Here is a 23,314-nt window from a genome sequence, read left to right on the forward strand (position 1 = left end):
GAGTAATATATAAAAATCACTATATTGTATACCTGAAACTAATTTAACACTATATATTAACTATATTGGAATTAAAATTTAAAAAGAAATACCAACCCCCCCTCAAAAAAAAAGAATACTAAGATCCAAATGGTTTAAAAGATATCCCCAAAAATCTATGCCATAGTCTTCTCTTCCATTTTGAGATGAAGAGCTTCCAGGAGCTCAAAAGATCTGTCATATTGGGACTTCTGGGAAGTCCCATCTGGGAAGATGGCAGAGTAGGAAGATCCTGAGCTCATGTACACACTGAGACAAAAGCTACGTCAGTGCAACTAACTCTGAAAAAGACTCAAAGACTGGCAGAACAGACTTTCCAGTTAATCACAGAGAATGCCACATTGAAAAGCATAGGAGGGGTGGAAACGCACCTAGGAACCAAACCCCAGTAAGACTAACCCCAAACAGAAGGGAAAGGAGCAGAACCCATACCAAGCACCACAGGCATGAACCCACACTGGAGAGACGGGTCCCCATAACATTTGGCTTTGAAAACCAGTGGGGCTTAACTTCCAGAGTTTTTATAATCAAGAGGTACTTAACTCCAGGTACTTTAAAACCAGGTGGTTTAGCTCCAGGAGAGCTGGAGATCAATAGGAAGCTAAGTCCCTACGCTTAAAGAGCCAGCATAACAACCCTGCAGAGACACTGCAAGGAAGCAGCAGTTTGAAAAGTGCCTAGGGTATCTCAGATTTTGCACTGCAGGGGAAGGAATCTCCAGGAGACTTCTCCCAGAACAGAAGTGCTAGCAAGTGCCATTCTTTTACCCCTGTCTCCCCCATTTTCCCTGCCTACATAGCTAGACACTTGCAGGAACCAGCACAAACACTCCCCACTTATCTTGCTAGTACCAAGTGCCCCACCTCTGCATTCCCCTTCAGAGGCACCCCATCCAACCCACCCCACTTAGCAGGCATCCCTCCAAAGCCACTTTTTTTTTTTTTTAAGCGTTTATTATTGAGAGACAGAAACAGAGCATGAACACGGGAGGGGCAGAGAGAGGAGGAGACACAGAATCTGAAGCAGGCTCCAGGCTCTGAGCTGTCAGCACAGAGCCTGATGCAGGGCTCGAACTCACAAACCACGAGATCATGACCTGAGCCAAAGTCGGATGCTTAATCGACTGAGCCACCCAAGGGCCCCTCCACTTCTGCCCCAATGCACCATGCAAGCAACCCTAGCAGGGACCAGAGCCGCTCCAAAGTGACTCCTGCCCTGGAGAGAGGGGGTTATAACCATACAAACCAGTGTGCTCACAGTCCCAGCAGCCAAACCTTATAGTTGACAGTACAGAGATAGTGCCCTGCGGTTCACTGCAACTGCAGTCCCACCACATGGACTTAATGGCAGGCACCTGGTCTGACTGCTGACCTACTACAAAAGCCCACTAAGAGCACAGACACTAAATCCTGCCCAATGTGCCCCACATAGGTAGAGTGGGCCTTTGCCGTCAAATGGACTGAAGGCAAATGCAGCTCAGTCACACAGTAGGGCCTACACAGCCACACGGGAGATACCCCTGAAGTGCCTGGTTCCGGCAAACAGAGGTTATTGTGCTCCAAGGCACCACAGGACCTCTTCTTCATAAGGCTACTACTTGCAAGAAGCTTACAAGAGCAGGAAGATATAGCTGACTTCTCTAATATGCAGAAACAAACACAGAGTTAGACAAAATGAAGAGATAGAGCAATATGGCCCAAATGAAAGAATAGGACAAAATCACAGCAAGAGAGCTAATTGAAATGGAGACAGGCAAATGCCTGATAAAGAATTCAAATTAATGGTCATAAAGATACTCATTGAACTTGAGAAAAGAGTGGAGGATCTCAGTAAGACCCTCAACAAAGATACAGAAAATATAAAAAAGAACCAGTCAGAGATAAAAAATCAATATCTGAAGTACAAAATACACCAGAGTAAATCTGTAGCAGCATTAAGAAGGTAAAACCAAGCAGTGATCTGGAAGAGAGAGTAATGGAAAACATCCAAGCTGAACATGAAAAAGAAAATAAGAAAAATAAAAAATGAGAATAGGTTCAGGGAACTCAACGATATCATCAAGTGTAGTAACATTCACATTACAGCGATCCCAGAAGGAGAGGGAAGGTGAAGAAAAGTTATTTGAAGAAATAATCACGCAAAATGTCCCTAATCTAGGGAAGGAATCAGACATCCAGACCCAGGAGGCACAGAGAGCCCCCAACAAAATTTACACAAGGAGTTCCACACCAAGACACATAATAATTAAAATGACAAAAAGGAGTGATAAAGGGAGAATTTTAATAGCAGCAAGAGAAAACCATTATATATAAGGGAAACCATTTAAGTCTATCAGCTGATTTTAAAACAAACTCCTCAAGGCAGAAGGGAGTGGCATGATATATTCAAAATCCTGAAAGGATAAAATATGTAATCAAGAAATCTCTACTCAGCAAGGCAATCATTCAGAACAGAAAAAGAGATAATGAGTTTCCCAGATAAACAAAAGTTAAAGGAGTTCATCACCACTAAACCTGCCTTACAAAAAAAATGTTAAAGGTAATTCTTTGAGTAGAAAGAAAAGGCTATTAAGTGTAAGACAATTATGAAAGGAAAAAAGTTTCACAGGTAAATACAAAAATATAATAAAAGTAGTAGATAATCACTAATAAAACCAGTATGAAGGTTAAAGCACAAAGGCAGTAAAATTAATTATAACTATAAAAATCAGTCAAGAGAGTAATAGAATAAAAGTATGTATGACATCACATACATAATATGTAAGAATGGGGTAGCAAAAATTCAGTGCTTTTAAAATGGGTTCAAAAACTTAAGTAACCATCAATTTACTATAGGCTGACATCCACATAAGATGTTCTAAATGAACCTAATGGTAACAAATAAAAAACCTATCACACACACACCACACACGAGAGAGAGAGAGAGAGAGAGAGAGAGAGAGAGAGAGAGAGAAGGAATCCAAGTGTAACACTACAGAAATCCATCAAACCACAGAGGAAAAAACTAGAGAAGAAAAAACCAGAACTACAAAACAACCAGAAAACAAGTAACAAAATGGCAGTAAGTACAAACTTATCAATAACTACTTTAAATGTAAATGGACTAAATACTCCAATCAAAAGACATAAAGTGACTGAACAGATAAAAAAAAGCAAGACCCATCTATATGCTGCCTGTAAGAGACTCATTTCAGACTTAAAGACATGCAGATTGACAGTGAAGGGATGGAAAAACATTTATTACACAAATGGAAGTGAAAACAAAACTGGGAAAGTCATATTTAAATTAGACCAAACAGACTGTAAAACAGAGACTATAAAGAGACAAAGGACACTACATAATGACATAGGGAACAACCCAACAAAAGGATATAACAATTGTAAATATTAATGCATCAAACATGGAAGAACCTAAATACATAAAATAACTATTAACAGACATAAAGGAAGAAATTGACAGTACTATAATAATAGTAAGGGACACCCCATTTACAGTAGTGGACAGATCATCCCGGCAGAAAATCAACAAAGAAACAGTGGCTTTGAATGACATATTAGATATATTCAGAACATTCAATCCAAAAACAGAAGACTACACATTCTTTTCAAGGGGATATGGAACATTCTCCATAATATACCATATGTTTAGACCATAAAACATGTCTCAATAAATTCAAAAAGACTGAAATCATGTCACCCATCATTTCTAACCACAATAGTATGAAACTAGAAATCAATTACAAGAAAAAATCTGTAAAGAATACAAATACATTGAGTATAAATAACAAGCTACTGAACAATGAATGATTCAACCAAAAAATCAAAGAGGAAATAAAAAAAATACATAGAGAACATGAAAATGAAAACACAACAGTCCAAAATCTTTGGGAAACGGCAAAAGCTGCTCCAAAAGAAAAGCTTATAGCAACACAAGGCTACCTCAAGAAACAAGAAAAATCTCAAGTAAACAAACTAACCTAACACTCAAAGGAGCTAGAAAAAGAACAAACAAGGTCCAATGCCAGTAGTATAAAGGAAATAATAAAGATTAGACCAGAAATAACTCAGAGACTTTAAAAACAATAGGACAGATCAATCAAACCAGGAGCTGGTTCTTGCAAAAGATCAAGAAAACTAATATACCTTTAGTCAGACTCATCAAGAGAGAGACTCCAATAAATAAAATTAGACTCCAATAAATTAAAATTAAAACAAAGAAGGAGAAATAACAACATCACAGAAATAAAAAGGTTTATAAAAGTATTATGAAAAATTATATACCAACAAATTGGACAAGCTAGGAGAAATGGATAAATTCCTTCCAAAACTGAATCAGGAAGAAAGAAAATTTGAACATACTGATTACTGGCAGTAAAACTGGATCAGTAATGAAAAAAAAACCTCCCCCAAAACATAAGTCCAGGACCAGATGGGTTTCCAGGTGAATTCTACCAAATATTTAAAGAAAAGTTAATACCTATTCTTCTCAATTTATCCAAAAAAAATAGAAGAGGAAGGAAAGCTTCCAAATTCATTCTACTATGAGTCCAGCATTACTGTCATACCAAAACCAGATAAAGACACTACAAAAAAAGAAAACTAAAACCCAGTATCTCTAATGAACATAGATGAAAAAATCCTCAACAAAATATTAGCAAACTGAATCTAACAATAAATAAAAAAATCATTCACCACAATCATGGGGAATTTATTCCAGGGATGCAAAGGTGGTTCAAAATATTCATAAACCTATCAACATGATAGATCATATTAACAAAAGAAAAGATTAAAAACCATATAATCATCTCAATAGATGAAAAAAAGCATTTGATAAAATCCAGTATCTGTTATGATAAAAACTCAACAATGGGGACCCTGGGTGACTCGGTTGTTAAGCACCCAACTTCGTCTCAGGTCATGATCTCATGGTGCATGAGTATGAGCCCCGTGGCTGGCTCTGTGCTGACAGCACAGAGCCTGAAGCCCACCTTGAGTTCTGTGTCTCCCTCTGCCCCTCCCCTGCTCATACTCTCTCTCTCAAAAATAAACATTAAAAAAAAAAAGAAACCTCAACAAAGCAGGTTTAGATGGAACGTATCACAACATAATAAACACCATATATGAAAAATCCACAGCACCACACCCAATGGTGAAACATTGAAAGATACTCTCTAAAATCAGGAACAAGACAAGGATGTCCACTCTCACCACTATTATTCAACCCAGTATTGGAAGTCTTAGCTGCAGCAATCAAACAAGAATAAGAAATAAAAGGCATCCAAATTGGTAAGGAAGAAGGAAAACTTTTACTATGTGCAGATGACATATAATACATAGAAAACTAAAGACTCAACCAAAAAACTACTAGAATTGCCAAATGAATTTGGTAAAGTCACAGTATACAAAATATAAGGAAATCAGTTGTATTTCTATATACTAACAGCAGAAAAAGAAATCAGGGTGTGCCTGGGTGGGTCAGTCAGTTGAGTGTCTGAATCTTAATTTTGGCTCAGGTAATGATCCCAAGGTTGTAGGATCGAGCCCCATGTCAGGCTCTATGCTGAGCGTGGAGTCTGCTTGAGATTCTCTCTGTCCCTCTCTCTCCCTCTGTCACTGTCCTCTGCTCGTGAATGCTCTCTCTAAAATTAATTAGTTAATTAATTAAAAAAATGAAATTTAAAAGAGAAATTAAGAAAATCCCATTTACAATTGCACCAAAAAGAATAAAATACTGAGGAATACACTTAACAAGGAGGTGAAAGACTACTCTGAAAACTAAAAACCAATTATGAAAGGAAGAACTGAAGATGACAAAAATGGAAACATATTCCATGCTCATGGATTACAAGAATCCACACTGCTAAAATGTTTATACTACCCAAAGCAATCTACAGAGTCCATGCAATTTGCATCAAACTAACAACAGCATTTTTCACAGAACTAAAACAAAGAATTCTAAAATTTGTATGGAACTACAAAAGACTCTAAATAGGCAAAAGAACCCTGAGAATGAACAAAACTGGAGGTATCACAATCCCACATTTCAAGATATACTCAAAGCTATCCTTATCAAAATAGTGTGGGTACTGGCACAAAAACTGACACAAAGACCAATGGAACAGAATAGAGAACCTAGAAATAAACCCACACATATGGTCAATTAATCTATGACAAACGAGGCAACATACAATAGGAATGGCACCTGGCTGGCTCAGTCAGTTAAGCATCCAACTCTTAATTTCAGCTCAGGTCATGATCCCAGGATCATGGGATCCAAGCCCACTGTAGGGCCCACTACTGAGCAAGGACTGTTTAAGATTTTTTCTCTCTCTCCCCCCCGTCCCTCTCCTATGCTCTTGCTCTCTCTCTTTCTCAAATTAAAATAAGTTTTTCTAATAAAAAAAAAACCCAGAATATGCAATGAGAGAGAGTCTCTTCAGTAAACAGTGTTGGGAAAACTGGACAGCTACATGCAAAAGAATGAAACTGGACCACTTTCTTATACCATACACAAAAATGAACTCAAAATGGATTAAAGACCTGTGAGACATGAAACTATAAAACTCCTAAAAGAAAAGATAGGCAGTAGTAACCTCTTGGACACTGGTCTTAACATTTTTATGGGTCTGTATCCTCAGGCGAGGGAAACAAAGGCAAAAATAAACTATTGAGACTATACAAAAAATAAAAAGCTTTTGCACAGCAAAGGAAACAATCAACAAAATAAAAAGACAATGCAGTGTATGGGAGAAGATAGTTTTGCAAATGATATATCCAGTAAGTGGTTCATAATCTAAAACATATAAAGAACTTCCTACAACTGAACACCAAAAAACCCCACAAATAATCTAATTAAAAAGTGGGCAGAGGACCTGAGAAGACATTTTTCCAAAGAGGACATACATGTCCAAGAGACATAAAAAGATGTTCAACATCATTCATTATCAGAGAAATGCAAATCAAAACCACAACGAAGTATTACCTCATACTTCTAGAATGGCCAAAATCAAAAAGACAAAAAAATAGCAAGTGTTGGCAGGGATATACAGAAAGACAAACCCTCATGCACTGTTTGTGGGAATGCAAGCTGGTACAGCCACTGTGGAAAACAGGATGGAGGTTCCTCAAAAAATGAATAATAGAACTACCATATGATCCAGTAATTCCACTACTGGGTACCCAAAGAAAAGGAAAACACTAATTCAAAAATATATATGCACTCCTACGTTTAATGCAGCATTATTTACAATAGCCAAGATATGGAAGCAATCTAAGTTTCTATCCATAAATGAATGGATAAGGAAGATGCAGTATATACATACAATGGAATATTACTCAGCCATAAAAAAAGAACAAGATCTTGCCATTTGCAACAACATGGATGTACCTAGAAGGTTAATGGTAAGTGAAATAAGTCAGACAAAGACAAACAGCATATGCACTCACATGTGCAATTTAAGAAAACAAAACAAGACAAAAAAATGGACTCTTCAATACAGAGAGTAAGCTGGTGGTTGCCAAACAGGAGGTGGGTGAGGGGATGAGTAAAACAGATAAAGAGGATTAAGAGTACACTTATGATGAGCACTGAGTAATGTATAGAATTATTAAATCTTTATACTGTACACCTGAAATTTATATTTCAATTTTAAAATTAAATTAATTAAATAAAATAAAACTATTTAAAAAAGAGATTTGCCCTATTTGTTCCAAACATTCTTACTGAACACCTATCAAATGCAAGACATTATTCTAGGTGATAGGCATAATAGTGAACGAGGTCCCTGCCCTCAGGGAATTTACATTCTAGAAAAGGGGAAAAGATAAATAATATAATCTTAGAGGGTGATATGTACCATACAAATTAAAATATGGCAATATTAAAAAGAGTGGGTGGGGAACAGGGGAAGAGACAGGTATCTCTATAGTGAGGTAATGGAAGGCCTCTCTTATGTCAACGTAACTGATAACTAATGATGAGAAAGAGCAGAGGAAGAAGACTCCAGAAGAAAAAACAGCAAGGCGTCAAAGAAAGAATGATCTTAACAGAGTGAAGAAATAGAACAGAATGTATTGAAAGCAGAATGGGCCTAGATTCAGAGAATTAGTTAGAGTCTTATAACTGAGTATAAGTGAGAGCCATTGTAAAGTTGTAAGTAGGGGAGTGACATTTTCCAATTTTTAATTTTAAAAGACGACCAAATTTTGTGGCAAACAGATACAAAAGCATTCAGAGTAAAAGCATTTTGGGAAGTTAGGTGGTCTGCAGGGAACGAGGGTGGCTCAGTCGGTTAAGCATTCAACTCTTGATTTTGGCTCAGGTCATCATCTCACAGTTCGTGAGATCTAGCCCTGTGTCTGACTAAGCACCTGTCAGTGAAGAGCCTGCTTAATACTCTTTCTCCCCCTCTCTGCCTCTCCCCAGCTCACTGCATACACACTCTCTCTTCCTCAAAATAAATAAATAAATAAAACTTTTAAGTATTTTATTTTTATTATTTTTAAAATGTTTATTTATTTTTGAGAGAGAGAGAGAGAACGTGCAAGCAGGGGAGGGGAGAGAGAGAGGGAAATACAGAATCTGAAGCAGGCGCCAGTCTCTGGGCTATCAGTACAGAGCCCAATGTGGGGCTCAAACTCACAAAATGTGAGATCATGACCTGAGCCAAAGTTGGGCACTTACCGACTGAGCCACCCAGGTGCCCCCAAAAAACTTCTTAAAAAAAGAAGTTAGATGGTCTGAAATAGGGTCTGGAAAAGGGGATGAGTGGATGAATTTGGGATATATTTTGGAGACAGTTACCAATAGGGCTTAAGACTAGAGAAAATAAGAAAGAGGAATAACTGTGACCTGATTAAATGGATGAGAACACCACAACTGAGGAGGAAAGTGTCCTAAATCAAGATTTCTGTTTTATTCTGAGATTCCTACAGGCAGGATGAGTTACCCTGGAAGCAGATTCCCATATACAGTGGACTCTTGAACGTGGGTTTGAACTGTGCAGGTACACTTATAAGTGGACTTTTCTCAGTAAATACAGTCCAGCACTATAAATGTATTTTCTCTGCTTTATGATTTTCTTAACATTTTCTTTTTTCTTGCTTACTTTATGGTAAGAATACAGTAAGAATAAAAAATAGGTATGTTAACCAGTTTATGTTACTGGTAATGCTTAATGGTCAACAGGCCATTAGCAGTTAAGTTTTGGGGGAGTCAAAGTTATACATGCATTTTTGACTGTGCGGTATGAGGGGGTGGTCAGTGCCTCTAACCTCACATGGTTCTAAGGTCAACTTTACCTCAGAATTTAAATTAAAAATATTTTAAGTGTTTAGAATACAGGCTAAAAATGTAACAACTGTCCTGTGAAGCATTCCAAAGAAATGTTAGTTCATACAGAGTTCAAAGACTTTGTTTATGGAAAAACAAAATACATACTGACCCAGAGCATGCAAACAAAAATGATACAAAATAATAATGCAAACTCTATCCCTATCATGGTCTTGAGTTGTTTTGTTTCTGTTTTAAGTTTAAAAGGCATGTGTAGAGAAGAAACCATTTCTCCCCAAATATACTGTCTGAGATCCGAAATGTAAATTCTTTAGTTTAAAACCAAGGCACTCAAGATATCCAAAAGCAATAAAAATGAAAATACGAGGGGCACCTGGGTGGTTTAGTCACTTAAGCGTCTGACTCTTGATTTTGGCTTGGGTCATGATCTTACAGTTAGTGAGTTCGAGCCCCGTATTGGTCTCCACGCTGACAGCATGGAGCCTGCTTAGGATTCTCTCCCTCTCTCTCTTAAAATAAGTAAACGGATGGGGCGCCTGGGTGGCACAGTCGGTTGAGCGTCCGACTTCAGCCAGGTCACGATCTCGCGGTCCATGAGTTCGAGCCCCGCGTCAGGCTCTGGGCTGATCACTCAGAGCCTGGAGCCTGTTTCCGATTCTGTGTCTCCCTCTCTCTCTGCCCCTCCCCCATTCATGCTCTGTCTCTCTCTGTCCCAAAAATAAATAAACGTTGAAAAAAAAAAATAAGTAAACGTGAAAAACTTTTAGTTAAAAAAAAATTAAAATACTAATTCCAGCTAAACCTACAGAATTAAAGGTATTCAGGTTTGTGGTAATTCACAAAATTACCACAAAAATTTTTTTTCATGCCTTCTGGACCAAGGTAAGATTGCCCTTTCTGGTCCACTTGTTCTTCTAGTCCACAACATGCTTTTATGGTTTATAATCTAGAAAATGTATGTATTCTAAGGCAGGAGAGTTCAGAATAAATATATCAGCAATCTGAACAAAATGGCTATATCATCCTTTTAGGGAGAAGCAAGGTGGACCAAGGAACCCAACAAAAATAGAGCCAAAAGGTTGAACTCAGTGCTTTGTTCCACTTATTAACTGTCCAATATTTCCTATTCAATTGTGCAGCATCTGTGATACATCTATTATGTACTAGACAATCTAAAATACAGTTGTAAAATAGGACAGAGCTATCAACTATTGTTATTTTGGTTTTCTTCAACCTTCCTGATAAGTTTTCAAATTCTAGTACTTCCTTTAAAATTAAGAAAAATTCTGGGGTGCCTGGGTGGCTCAGTTGGTTAAGAATCCGATTTCAGCTCGGGTCATGATCTCACGTTCATGAGATCGAGCTCCACATTGAGCTATGAACTGACAGTGTGGAGCCTGCTTGGGATTCTCTTCACCCTCTCTCCCTGCTCCTGTCCCACCCCAAAAATAAATAACTACACTTAAAAAAAAATCTTTAAAATCAAGAAAAATTTAGGAACAATCTTAATTTTGGATCTTCCATCTTCAATCACTACTCTACCTTCTATTATAACTAAATTATTCTCTTTTTAAAATATTGGTTGTTAGTCAAGTATTTTTAGCCTATCATGTGTCCTTACGTTTTCAACTTAGTCATTTATTTCTCATTCCTTTCCCTATATTCCATGACAATATACTTTATCTCTACTGCCTAGTTGTACCTTCTTCATCTTCCTTGGCCTTATCTTCCTCTTTCCTGAAAATTAACTCTGAAAAACCTTCAAGGCTCAGTCTTAGGCCCTATCCATCCCTGTATCTTCAATCAGTTATTCGCAAATGATGAGCCATAAAATTAAATCTAACTCAGATCTCGAGTCCCTGATCTAAATATCCAACTGACTATCCTCCACAATCACCTCCTGCCTTAACATATCCAGATTCAAGTTATGATCTCAAAAACCAATGCTGCAAAATATTTTCTATTGTCCCCTATCTCAGTGAAGAGTGACCACCACCCACCCAGTTACATGATCTAGAAACCTAAGACTTCATCCTTCACCACATCCTTTACCTCTGTCCATCATTATGTGCTCCCATTATATGTCCCCATACATTTCAAACAACTCCTACATCCATCTTCTTGTTTCCATCTCCACTATTATCACTATTACCTAGTCCACGCCTATCCTTTTTCAAGGGGATCAGTACAGTAGCCTCTTATTGGGGCCTTTCAAATCTACTCTCCTTCCCACAAATTCAGTCACTCTTCCCACTGCAGTAAATGTGGTCTCTTAAAAATTTAAATCTTTTTTTTTTTTTTAATTTGAGAGAGACATGTGTGCACACACACATACGTGTGAGTGGGGGAGGGGGGAGGGAGAGAGAAGTTTGGGGGGGGGGAGATCCCAAGCAGGCTCCACACTCAGTGTGAAGCCTGGCAAGGGGCTCAATCCCACAACCCCGGGATCATGACCTGAGCCAAAATTAAGAGACCGACACTCAAATGACTGGCCACCTAGGTGCTCCTGCAAAATTTAAATCTTATAAAGTTATCCTAAGTAAGTCTTGCTTAAGACCCTTCAGGGGCTTCTTAACTTTTTTAAGTTTATTTATTTTGAGAGAGAGAATGAGAACACAAACAGGAAAGGAACAGAGAAAGAAGGAAAGAGAATCCCAAGCAGGCTCCATCCACACTGTCAGCACAGAGCCCGCTGTGGGACTCAAATTCACTAATGGTGAGATCATGACCTGAACCAAAATCAAGAGTTGGATGCTTAACCAACTGAGCCACTGAGGCGCAGGGGGGTTCTTTCTGCTCTTGGGTAGGATAAAAGTCCAAATCCAATAAAAGGTCTGCAGGTTCCTGCACTGTCTGGCTCCAATGCATCTCTAGTCTCATCTTATTCCATATTTCCCCCTCACTCTACACTTCATTTATAGAGACCTCCTTTCATTTTCTAGAACATTCCACACATGCTACTTTCCATCACAGGGCTTTTGTGATGCTCTTCTCCTTTTCTGGAATACTTTATTCTCCCATGTGGCAGCCATAATAATGCCCCCCACCATGTCCATGTCCTAATTCCTAGAATTTGTGAATATATTACCTAACATGCCAAAAGGGACTTTGTGGATGTGATTAAGGATTTTGAGATTGGAAGATTATCCTGGATTACCCAGGTGAACCTAATGAATTCACAAGAGTCCTTATGAGAGGAAGGTAGGAGAGTCTGTGAGAGAAGGAGATGTGACAATGTAAGTAAAAGGTCAGGGTCACAGAGAGATCTGCAGATAAAGCAAGGGGCACTAATGAAGGTAGGTAGTCAGCCTCTAGAAGCTGGAAAAGGAAAGGAGGTGGAATGTCCCTTAAAGCAACAGAAGGAACACACCCTAGTCAACACACCGATTTTAGGACTTCTGGCCACCAAAACTACAAGATAATAAACTTACGTTGTTTTAAGTCACTGGGTTTGTGGAAATTTTTACAGCAGAATTAAGCAACTAAGAAACCCACCTTCACCACTGAATGACATATTTCACTGATTTCAGGTCAAATGCATTTTTAAGACTCCTCTGAAATCCTTAATTGAGGCAAATCCCCCTTTTATACATTATCAAGGTATCCTTTATATCACCAGTTAAAGTTGTAACTGTATAATTATTTACATAATTGATTATTTGACTCATGCATTCTCCCTTATTTAGATTGAAGCTCCACAATACTAGGAACTCCATCTAATTTTGTGTACTTAAGTACCTGGCAAACTACCTGGCACATAGCAAGTACTCACGGATTTTTTAACCTGCTGTCCTCTACCCATCAGTAATGCCATTTTGGTAGGTAACCTATGGAGGGTCTTTTCTCAACCATCTTGCTTGGCACTAAATGGGCCCTAAATCTGAAGAGCAGGGAGTTTCTTCAACTCAAAGAAATTTTCTTCTATTACATATTTGCTTATTTCCTCTCTTCAGTCCCTTTGTTCTCTACTTCTGAAATTTCTATTAGATGGATTATTAGAACTTTTGTATACCCCAATTCTTTGTGCCCTTTATGCAGCATTCCAGAACTACAATTATTCAACTTTCAGACTGCTAATCTGATCTTCAGCTGTATCTACTCTGCTTATCAGTCCATTTATATGTAAATTTTACATATAATCAATGAAATCAGAACACAGAGATTTCCAATTGATACTTTTAAAACAGTCAGTTATGAACTAGCTTCTCATCCTTCTAAAATATATTATGTTTAATTTCTAAATTATATTGTGCTTGTTCTGCAAATTCAATTTCCGTTGAGTATTAAGTCATTCACGATGTGGGTTTCCTTAAATATTTTGTAATACTAGTTGTACAATATGCCCTTTTACCTATCTGCACACACTGTATCTACTTATTGCAGCCTCCTCTGCAAATTTTGTGGGAGGATCTAGATGTGGTTTGGGTAGGGTGGGCTGGCAGTTTTTTTGTTCTTCACTAGGAATTCCAGCCCCTCTTTAGACAGTCAGTAGCTTTCCTGGAGCACTCTTCTCCCTGGAGCACTTGAGAAGACTTAGCTGGTCTGAGTGCTGTTCATTAATCAGCCTGACCACTGAAGAACAGAATTTGTAGCAAGAAGCAGTTTTTCTTTGATCTAAAAAAACAGAAGTTCTTAATATAAAGTCCCTAAAAAAGTTTTGGGAGTTCTACAAAATCCCAGAAATTACATACAAGATTACTTTTCTTACGTGCATTTTTCTAAGTAGAAGGTTTATAGCTTTCCTACAATATCCAAAGGGTTCTGTGACTCTAAAAATGTTAAGAACCAATGCTTAAGGATTTAGGAAGATTTTTATCGTAAATCTGAGGGTTTTCTTGTTTTTATTTTCAAGTTTTCTGTGTTTTCTTCCTCTCACAAATAGTGCTAGTTTAGTAAGAATGTTAACTAGTGGAGCTGCTTGGCCAAGATTTCATTATATTTATATATGTTATGATAAAGTCATAAACAAATGGGATGGAACCATCTTCAAAAAGGATAAGAGAGAATGTTATATTCACAAAATAACAACGAGCTACGGCAGGAGAACTTATCAGAGGTTCTTTTTTTTTAATATTTATTTATTTTTGTGACCCAGTATGTGATCTATCTTGGAGAATGTTCCATGTGTACTCGAGAAGAAAGTATATTCTGTTGCTTTGGTATGCAGAGTTCTAAATATATCTGTCAAGTCCATCTGGTCCCATGTATCATTCAGGGCCCTTGTTTCTTTATTGATCCTGTGTCTAGATGATCTATCTATTGTTTAAGTGGAGTATTAAAGTCCCCTGCAATCACCACATTCTTATCAATAAGGTTGCTTATGTTTGTGATTGTTTTATATATTTGGGGGCTCCTGTATTTGGCGCATAGACATTTACAACTGTTAGCTCTTCCTGATAGATAGACCCTGTAATTATTATATAATGCCCTTCTTCATCTCTTGTTACAGCCTTTAATTTAAAGTCTAGTTTGTCTGATATAAGTATGGCTACTCCAGCTTTCTTTTGACTTCCAGTAGCATGATAGATAGTTCTCCCTCCCCTGACTTTCAATCTGAAGGTGTCCTCAGGTCTAAAATGAGACTCTTGTAGACAGCAAATAGATGGCTCTTGTTTTTTTATCCATTCTGATACCCTATGTCTTTTGGTTGGAACATTTAGTCCATTTACATTCAGTGTTATTATTGAAAGATATGGGTTTAGAGTCATTGTGATGTCTGTAGGTTTCATGCTTCCAGTGATGTCTCTGGTACTTTGTGGTCCTTGCAACATTTCACTCACAGAATCCCCCTTAGGATCTCTTGTAGGGCTGGTTTAGTGGTGATGAATTCCTTCAGCTTTTGTTTGGGAAGACCTTCCTCTCTCCTTCTATTCTGAATGACAGACTTGCTGGATAAAGGATTCTTGGCTGCATATTTTTTCTGTTCATCACATTGAAGATTTCCTGCCATTCCTTTCTGGCCTGCCAAGTTTCAGAAGATAGATCGTCACTAGTCTTATCAGTCTCCCTTTATATGTTAGAGCGTTTTATCCCTAGCTGCTTTCAGAATTTTCTGTTTATCCTTGTATTTTGCCAGTTTCACTATGATATGTCACGCGGAAGATCAATTCAAGTTACGTCTGAAGGGAGTTCTCTGTGCCTCTTGGATTTCATTGCCCGTTTCCTTCTCCAGATCAGGGAAGTTCTCAACTATGATTTGTTCAAGTACACCTTCAGCCCCTTTCTCTCTCTCTTCCTCTTCTGGAATCCCTATTATACGGATATTGTTGTACTTGATTGCATCACTTAGTTCTCTAATTCTCCCCTCATACTCCTGGATTTTTTATCTTTTTCTCAGCTTCCTCTTTTTCCATAATTTTATCTTCTAATTCACCTATTCTCTCCTCTGCCTCTTCAATCCGAGCTGCGGTCACCTCCATTGTATTTTGCACCTCATTTAGAGCATTTTTTTAGCTCCTCATGACTGTTTCTTAGTCCCTTGATCTCTGTAGTAATAGATTCTCTGCTGTCCTCTATACGTTTTTCAAGCCCAGCGATTAATTTTATGACTATTATTCTAAATTCATGGTCCGTTATAGTGCTTAAATCGTTTTTGATCAATTCGTTAGCTGTCGCTACTTCCTGGAGTTTCTTTTGAGGAGAATTCTTCTGTTTCGTCATTTTGGATAGTCCCTGGAGTGCGTGGAACTGCGGGACACTTCCCCTGTGCTGTCTGGAGTAACTTGTGTTGGTGGGCGGGGCTGCAGTCAGACCTAATATCTGCCCCCAGCCCACCACTGGGGCCACAGTCAGACTGGTGTGTACCTTATCTTCCCCTCTCCCAGGGTAGGACTCACTCTGATGTGGTGTGGCCCCTGTCTGGGCTACCGCACACTGCCAGGCTACCTGGTGCTGCTTTGATGGGGTCTGGCCTATTAGCCAGGGTGGATCCGCAGGTACAAAGGGGCGGGAGGGGCAGGCTTAGCTTGCTTTGCCATCGGTGGTCCCCTGTGGGAGGGGCCCTGCAGCACCAGGAGGGAGGCAGAACTGTCGGAGGGATGGATCCACAGAAGCACAGCGTTGGGTGTTTGCGCGGTGCAAGCAAGTTCGGTGAACTTGTTCCCTTTGGGATTTTGGCTGGGGGATGGGAGAGGGAGATGGCACTGGCCAGCACCTTTGTTACCCACCGAGCTGAGCTCTGTCTTCCAGGGCTCTACACCTCTCCCTCTCAGTGTCCTCCCACCCTCCTGCTCTCCAAGCAGAGCTGCTGACTTTTAACATTCCAGATGTTAAGTCCCGCTGGCTGTCAGAACTCACACAGTCTGGCCCCTCCGATTTTGTAAGCCAAACTCAGGGGCTCTGCCTTGCTGGGCAGGCTGCCCCTCCACCCTGTTTATTTATTTTTGACAGAGAGAGAGAGAGAGAGAGAGAGACAGAGACAGAGACAGAGAGAGGGCAGGGGAGGAGCAGGGAGAGAGGGAGACACAGAATGTGAAGCCGGCTCCAGGCTGTGAGCTGTCAGCACTGAGCCCAATGAGGGGCTTGAACTCATGAGTAGTCTCAAGATCATGACCTGAGCCGAAGTCAGGTGTTTAACCAACTGGGCCACCCAGGAGCCCCTCCTTGAACCTATTAGAGGTTCTAAAGTCTTAAATGACTTTAAAAATGCTCGGACTTTCTTTTCATTTGATATTCTTATTAATGAAGGTATCCTCTAAACCAACAAATGTACTGAATGGCTGAGACATCTGACCCAAATAGTGATTGTTCAAGGGAGAGACAAAATATCAACTTCAGAAATAATTAATGATCAATGTTCTAAGGAAAATAATTTAGAGTACACTACACATCTTGTTAGTCTTTGCACATCCAGTACCTGCCGGATAAATATTTAGTGAATCAATAAAGAAATGGAAAAATGATTTAGTTTTAACCTAATATTTTAAGAATTATCACTTCCTTAGGAAGATTTTAAATGATTCATAAAGTAGAAAGATAGCAGAAAAAAAGACAAATATAAAAGCTTATGCTAATAATATGGTAAATGCAACACACAAAAGTAAAATACCTAAGAATCCTATTGAATCAAAAGCAGATTAAATCAACTTTTCAAAAACATTATCACAAAGATATCTTTGTGTATCTATTAGGTAATGGTTTTGTCATTTGTCAAAGACTTATTAGGGGAGCAAAATGATATTTTGGTCTCTACATTTTAAAATCTCCAAAGAAAAGATAAACAAGATCAAAATAAAAGAATAAAAATCATAAAAAAATGCTAAAGAGGGCCCACAAGGAAAATTCAAGAAGCTCTGGTGGTTCTAACAAAAGGAATAAAATATGCAATAACTACCTTTTCATATATTAGAAAAAAAGCAGGGGCGCCTGGGTGGCTCAGTTGGTTAATCATTTGACTTTGGCATAGATCACGACATCATGGTTGGTGAGTTCCAGCCCTGCATCAGGTAAACTTGAGCCCTGCTTCAGGTGAGCTCTGCTTCTCTCTCTCTCCCTCCCTCCCTCCCTTTCTCTCTGTCTTCTGCCCCTCATGGTATTCTCCCTCTCTCTCTGCCCCTCGCTCACTGGTACCCTCAATCTCTCAAAAAAAAAAAAAAAAAAAAAAAAAAAAAAGGCAAACCAAAGTATTTCTATTATTGTATGAAAGGTTAAACAAAAGTTTATATATGCCTTCTAGCTAAGAAAAAGCAGGGGCAAACATAAGAAAACCTCTCTTGAAAAGACTGAAGAGCTATTAATGTTGAAAGATGATAAAAGAAACAAAGTCATCTCTCTACATCTAAAATTTTGAAAACTGAAAAATTAAAAAGGCTAAACATTTTTCTGCCTGGAGATGGGGCTTAAACCAGATTTCTTGTCACCCTTTTCAGTTCTACAGTCTGATCTATGGAGAAAAATGTCCAACTCCTTTCAACGTAAAAGAGGCCTAAGTTACTACGCATAGAGAAGGAATTTTTCTTTTTTGACCTGCCAGGTTTCTAATGGTCAATGTTATATCCCAAGATCCAATTAAAACCAGCAGTACAACCACAGTAAGGAACAAAATAAACATACCTCCTGTTCTTCCATTACCAATCTGCAGAGCAGGCTGAAGGCTTCTTTCATTTTGCAATAAATGAGGCAAATGATAATAAATGCTTGGCACTTGTAGAGATTTTTTGCTTGTTAACTCCTTTAATAGCTTTAGGGTATTATCTAAAACAAAAAAGCAAAATTAATGCACAGGGTCACCTTACTTACAGAAATTGCTGATTTCGCAAATACAGCAGTAAAAATTTATGAGAACTAGAACTAAAGAATTTTCTTTCCTGATTTCATACTTTGGTAAACAAGATCTCCCTTTAAAATGAAAAAGACACTTCTTCAGCCAGAGTCTCAGAGTCTGATGCTGACAGCACTCGAAGGAAGCTAAAAAGGTCAGCCAAAGTACCAAGAGAAGGTAGAAGGCTTTCATCACTTGCTATTGTAATGGTTCAGAATTTAGGCCCTGCAGAACACACACTAATAAACATGCTACCCGTTGGGGTGCCTGGGTGGCTCAGTCGGTTGAGTGTCCAACTTCAGCTCAGGTCATGATCTCACACTCCGTGAGTTCGAGCCCCATGTCAGACTCTGTGCTGACAGCACAGAGCCTGGAGCCCGCTTCAGATTCTGTGTCTCCCCCTCTCTCTGTCCCTCCCCTGCTCATGCTCTGTCTCTGTCTCAAAAAAAAATAAAATAAAATAAAAATTTTTTAAACATGCTACCCGTTTATGAAAACGTAGTAAGCACATTCACCACCCATAATTTTCTCTTTCCTTATGCTATTCTATTTTACCAAATTTTCAAATGGAAGATTTTTTTTTCAAAGAAATTCAAGTACAATAATTTAAACAGCACAATTTAAGACAGATCCTAACTTTCAAATCATTTTCCAGTTTTTCTTGGAGGAATTAATGAATCTTTTAATATAACATGAAATAAAAACTCTGATCTGGTAGGCAACATTTTAAAATCCCAACAGTAATTTAACATTTTAAATATGGAAGTCAGCAATAAGGACTTAAAGCTTCAAAAAAGATCTCATGTAAAACAATATGAAGACTCCATTAAAAATATAAGAAACAAAAATTCACCAAAAACTGCAAATGACTGTGATATGTTTAATGAAATTAATGTTTAATCTTATAAGTAAAGAAACAATTATAAATTACAAGGCACCAATTTCAATCTATCAAGTTGGCAGATCAAATAATGCTATTAAATTTTGGTGATAATCTGATATATGTTACAGCTATTCAAGACAGCATCAAAAACCCTAAAACATTTCTGTCTTATTGCTCACTCAATCATTTCCCTTTTAGGAATTTTACTTTCATGCTCTCAATAAATATTTAGCGATCATCTACTTTGTCCCAGCCACTGTGTCATGTGTTTGGAAATCAACAGACATTAAAACATAGATCCTTGTTTTTAAGGAAGTCATAATCTAATAAAAGTAACTTAAGGGCTACCAGAAATGTGACCAAGTTATACACAAAGACATCCATCACAGAGTTATAAACTAGGGAGAGAAAATAACACAGAAAAATCTTATTTGCCTAATAGTAAAATTGTTTAATATATTATGGTATATGGTTAACTGACAAAAGGCCATTAAAAATGGTATTTTTGAAAAATATTAAATGACACAATAAATGCTAATAGCATAATTTCAAAAGTAAAAATCAGGCTATAACAATTACAATTTTGAAGATAAACTTGCATGGAAAAAAGACTAGAAGGAAATGAAAAAATGTTAATAGAAATCATTCGACAGCAGGCTTATGGGTGATTTTTTATTATCTATTCCATTCCATACTTTTAAGTGTTATTGTGCCACAACACAAATTTCACAATCAGGAGGGGAAGACAGAGCATGAAAATTCAAAGGTAAGGTAATGTAGTAGAGTGCCTGGGTTGGTTAAGCATCCAACTTTGGCTCAGGTCATGATCTCACGGTTCAAGGGTTCAAGCCCTGCGTGAGCGCTGCGCTGACAGCTCAGAGCCAGGAGCCTGCTTTGGATTCTGTGTCTCCCTCTCTCTCTGCCCCTCCCCTGATCACACTCTGTCTCTCTTTCTCTCAAAAATAAACATGAAAAAAAGTTGTTTTTTTTTTTAAATAAGGTTAGGTAGTGAATCTAAAGACAAGAAGAATAAATGGTAAAAGATGATGCTAAATGAAAAGGTATATTAATCTTGAAAGATTTATGTGTAAAAACACATTTATGTGTGTAAAAACACAAAGTTAAATTTTAATTTCATTTGGAATATATTTTTGAAGAGATCTGGGTTTTTTCTCTAGTTGGTGAAATTTACACAACTGAAATCTAAATCAATTATTACTCTCTTAAAATCAAACTTAGCAATTAATAAAAATTGTTTTATAATTTACCATTATACAAAGTTTTGTGCGATGTTTCTCTCTGAAAAGAGTAATATATGCTGGTTGATAAGCTACTTTATACAACTTTCAAATAAATTATTTCACATAACCCTTTGAAAACATAACTTTTATGAAACTAAAAATATCATTTGTACCTGAAAACTTATTTAATGCATCCTTACTTCCATTTGTTTCTGCTCCTACACGCTTGAACTGCTGTACAATGGCATTTAATTCAGAAGAGCGCTGCGAGATTCTATGTTCAGCTATACGAAGACGTTCTTTCAAGGCAAGAAACTCTCGTTGATAAGCAATCAGTTTTTCTAGAAGCAAAACCAAAGGTTTTTAACATATTTCTTTAAAAGAAGAAGAAACATAAAGCCTAACTGTAAGATTAGAAATTTTAAAGTCACAGTTTTCAGAAAGATGTTCATTTATGTATTGAGACAGAACTGAAAAAAGAGCCCCAACCACTTATACATAGCAAAGCTACAACTAACCCTAATGCTCTTAATATCTGTAAGAATGCAAACACTTTCTACTTAGTCTTTCAGAAATGTAAAGACAGGGAGAAAAAGGACAAAGTTTTTAGAATTAACATGTCAGGCATACTACTAACATCATTTCTCAAAAGGTTCAAACAAATATAAAGACCTTATTTGTATTAAGATAGAGAGATGAAGTATTGAAACTGATGATAATATAATTAATAAAATGAGTATTACCTCTTTTATAGCATTATCATTAATTTCTATAGGCTTTTTCCTCTGTACTTCCAATTCTGCAAAGATTTCCCTAGGCCAGACTTTGGTCAAATTCCTGATTCCTAGGGGCGCCTGGGTGGCTCAGTCGGTTAAGTGTCCAACTTTGGCACAGGTCATGATCTCCTGGTCAGGGGGTTCGAGTTCTGCGTTCAGCTCTGTGCTGACAGCTCACAGCCTGGTGCCTGCTTTGGATTCTGTGTCTCCCTTTCTCTCTGCCCCTCCCCCACTCATGCTCTGTCTCTCTCTCTCAAAAATAAACAAACATTACAAAAAAAATTTTTTTAATTCCTTATGTCTAAAACTTCTTATTAGGCAGGTGTAAAATGACTCCAGTTAACAGTCATCCATTTTAATTTGAGAGAATCACAGGTCAGGAAAACCTGGTTTGGGAAATAAAAGTGGATTTCATGAGGATAAATGCAGGCATTGAAACAACAGTATCAGACAGCTCAGAGACAAAGTGCACAGTGAGACGATGCCTAAGGACTGAATCTGACATCAAAATCTAAGAGATGGTGGAGGACAAACCATTCATTAATTTTGATCAGCAATGCTGAAAGGTAGTTGAGGGATATAGGAGTAGTATGAGCAATTTCTACAAGCTCATTAAACTAAGAGAAACCAGAACAATGGTTTTCAACTTCTGTATCAAGCTGGATAATCCAAGGCTACTATTTTGATATCTAAACAAAACACACCTTAGAAAGACTACTTTTTATTTAATATTATTATCTCTGCCTTCTTCAAGGACAGACTCAATAAGAAACAGACCTAAAAAAAAAATAAATCTGCACGGTTATAAAGATATTCTTAACAACAGGCAATTATCTTGTTCCTTGTCCCTTACACAAAAGCTCACACAATAAACATCTCTTCAGAATTCTGTGTCAGGGAAAAAAAGTCTGCCCTGCTCAACTGTCATTCTTCCATACATTGAACAATCACCATATAAGCAGCTATATTCTCCTTAACTTGCTGGCTTTAGGAGGGAAGAAAGGAAAAAGAAGGCTGTGATTAGGAGGGGCATATAAGGAGCTTCAGAGTGCCAGCTAGGTCCTATTGACTGCTCTGGGTAGTGGTTCAAAAAAATTCATCACTATACATTCATAGTTTAGGCGCATGTCCGTATGCATATATTCATAATAAAAGAAATGTTAAAAAGATACTATTCACAAACACAAAACTATAAACAATTATACTCTAACAAAAACTAAAAGAATTGTAACAAGAGATATGAAAGATTCATATGATGGGGGCACCTGGGTGGCTCCGTCGGTGAAGCGTCCGACTTCAGCTCAGTTCATGATCTTGCAGTTTGTGAGTTTGAGCCCTGCATCGGGCTCTGTGCTGACAGCTCAGAGCCTGGAGTCTGCTTCAGATTCTGTGTCTCCCTCTCTGTCCCTAACCTGCTCACACTGTCTTTTAAAAATAAACAAGCAGGGGCGCCTGGGTGGCGCAGTCGGTTAAGTGTCTGACTTCAGCCAGGTCACGATCTCGCAGTCCGTGAGTTAGAGCCCCGCGTCAGGCTCTGGGCTGATGGCTCAGAGCCTGGAGCCTGTTTCTGATTCTGTGTCTCCCTCTCTCTCTGCCCCTCCCCCGTTCATGCTCTGTCTCTCTCTGTCCCAAAAATAAATAAACGTTGAAAAAAAATTAAAAAAAAAATAAACAAGCATCAAAAAAAATTTTATAAGATTCATATGATGAAAACTACAAACCCTTCACTGAAACCTCTAATGGAAGAGTTAACGAAGTCATCTCTCAATCCTAAGCGAGAAGATTCAAACTTGTAAAAAAAAAAAAAAAGATAAATTCTACCCTA

The 23,314-nt window shown here is 38.0% G+C and overlaps 1 protein-coding gene across 2 annotated transcripts in view; it reads right to left on the bottom strand.

Moving 5' to 3' along the window:
- MGAT4A (alpha-1,3-mannosyl-glycoprotein 4-beta-N-acetylglucosaminyltransferase A) overlaps positions 1–23,314 on the bottom strand; it is a 121,452-nt gene that overhangs the window by 57,881 nt on the left and 40,257 nt on the right. The window contains exons 3-4 of one of the 2 annotated variants that reach the window (XM_040453986.1): positions 20,914–21,054; positions 18,382–18,522 (exon numbers count right to left, since the gene is read on the bottom strand). In XM_040453986.1, the coding sequence (XP_040309920.1) occupies positions 18,382–18,522; positions 20,914–21,054 (282 nt within the window). Of the gene's footprint in view, positions 1–18,381; positions 18,523–20,886; positions 21,055–23,314 lie in introns of both variants that reach the window. The other variant, XM_040453985.1, reaches the window with a different exon arrangement.

This window comes from Herpailurus yagouaroundi, unplaced genomic scaffold, assembly GCF_014898765.1.
Source record: "Herpailurus yagouaroundi ecotype Mexico unplaced genomic scaffold, PumYag 210, whole genome shotgun sequence".
Taxonomy (NCBI): Eukaryota; Metazoa; Chordata; class Mammalia; order Carnivora; family Felidae; genus Herpailurus; species Herpailurus yagouaroundi.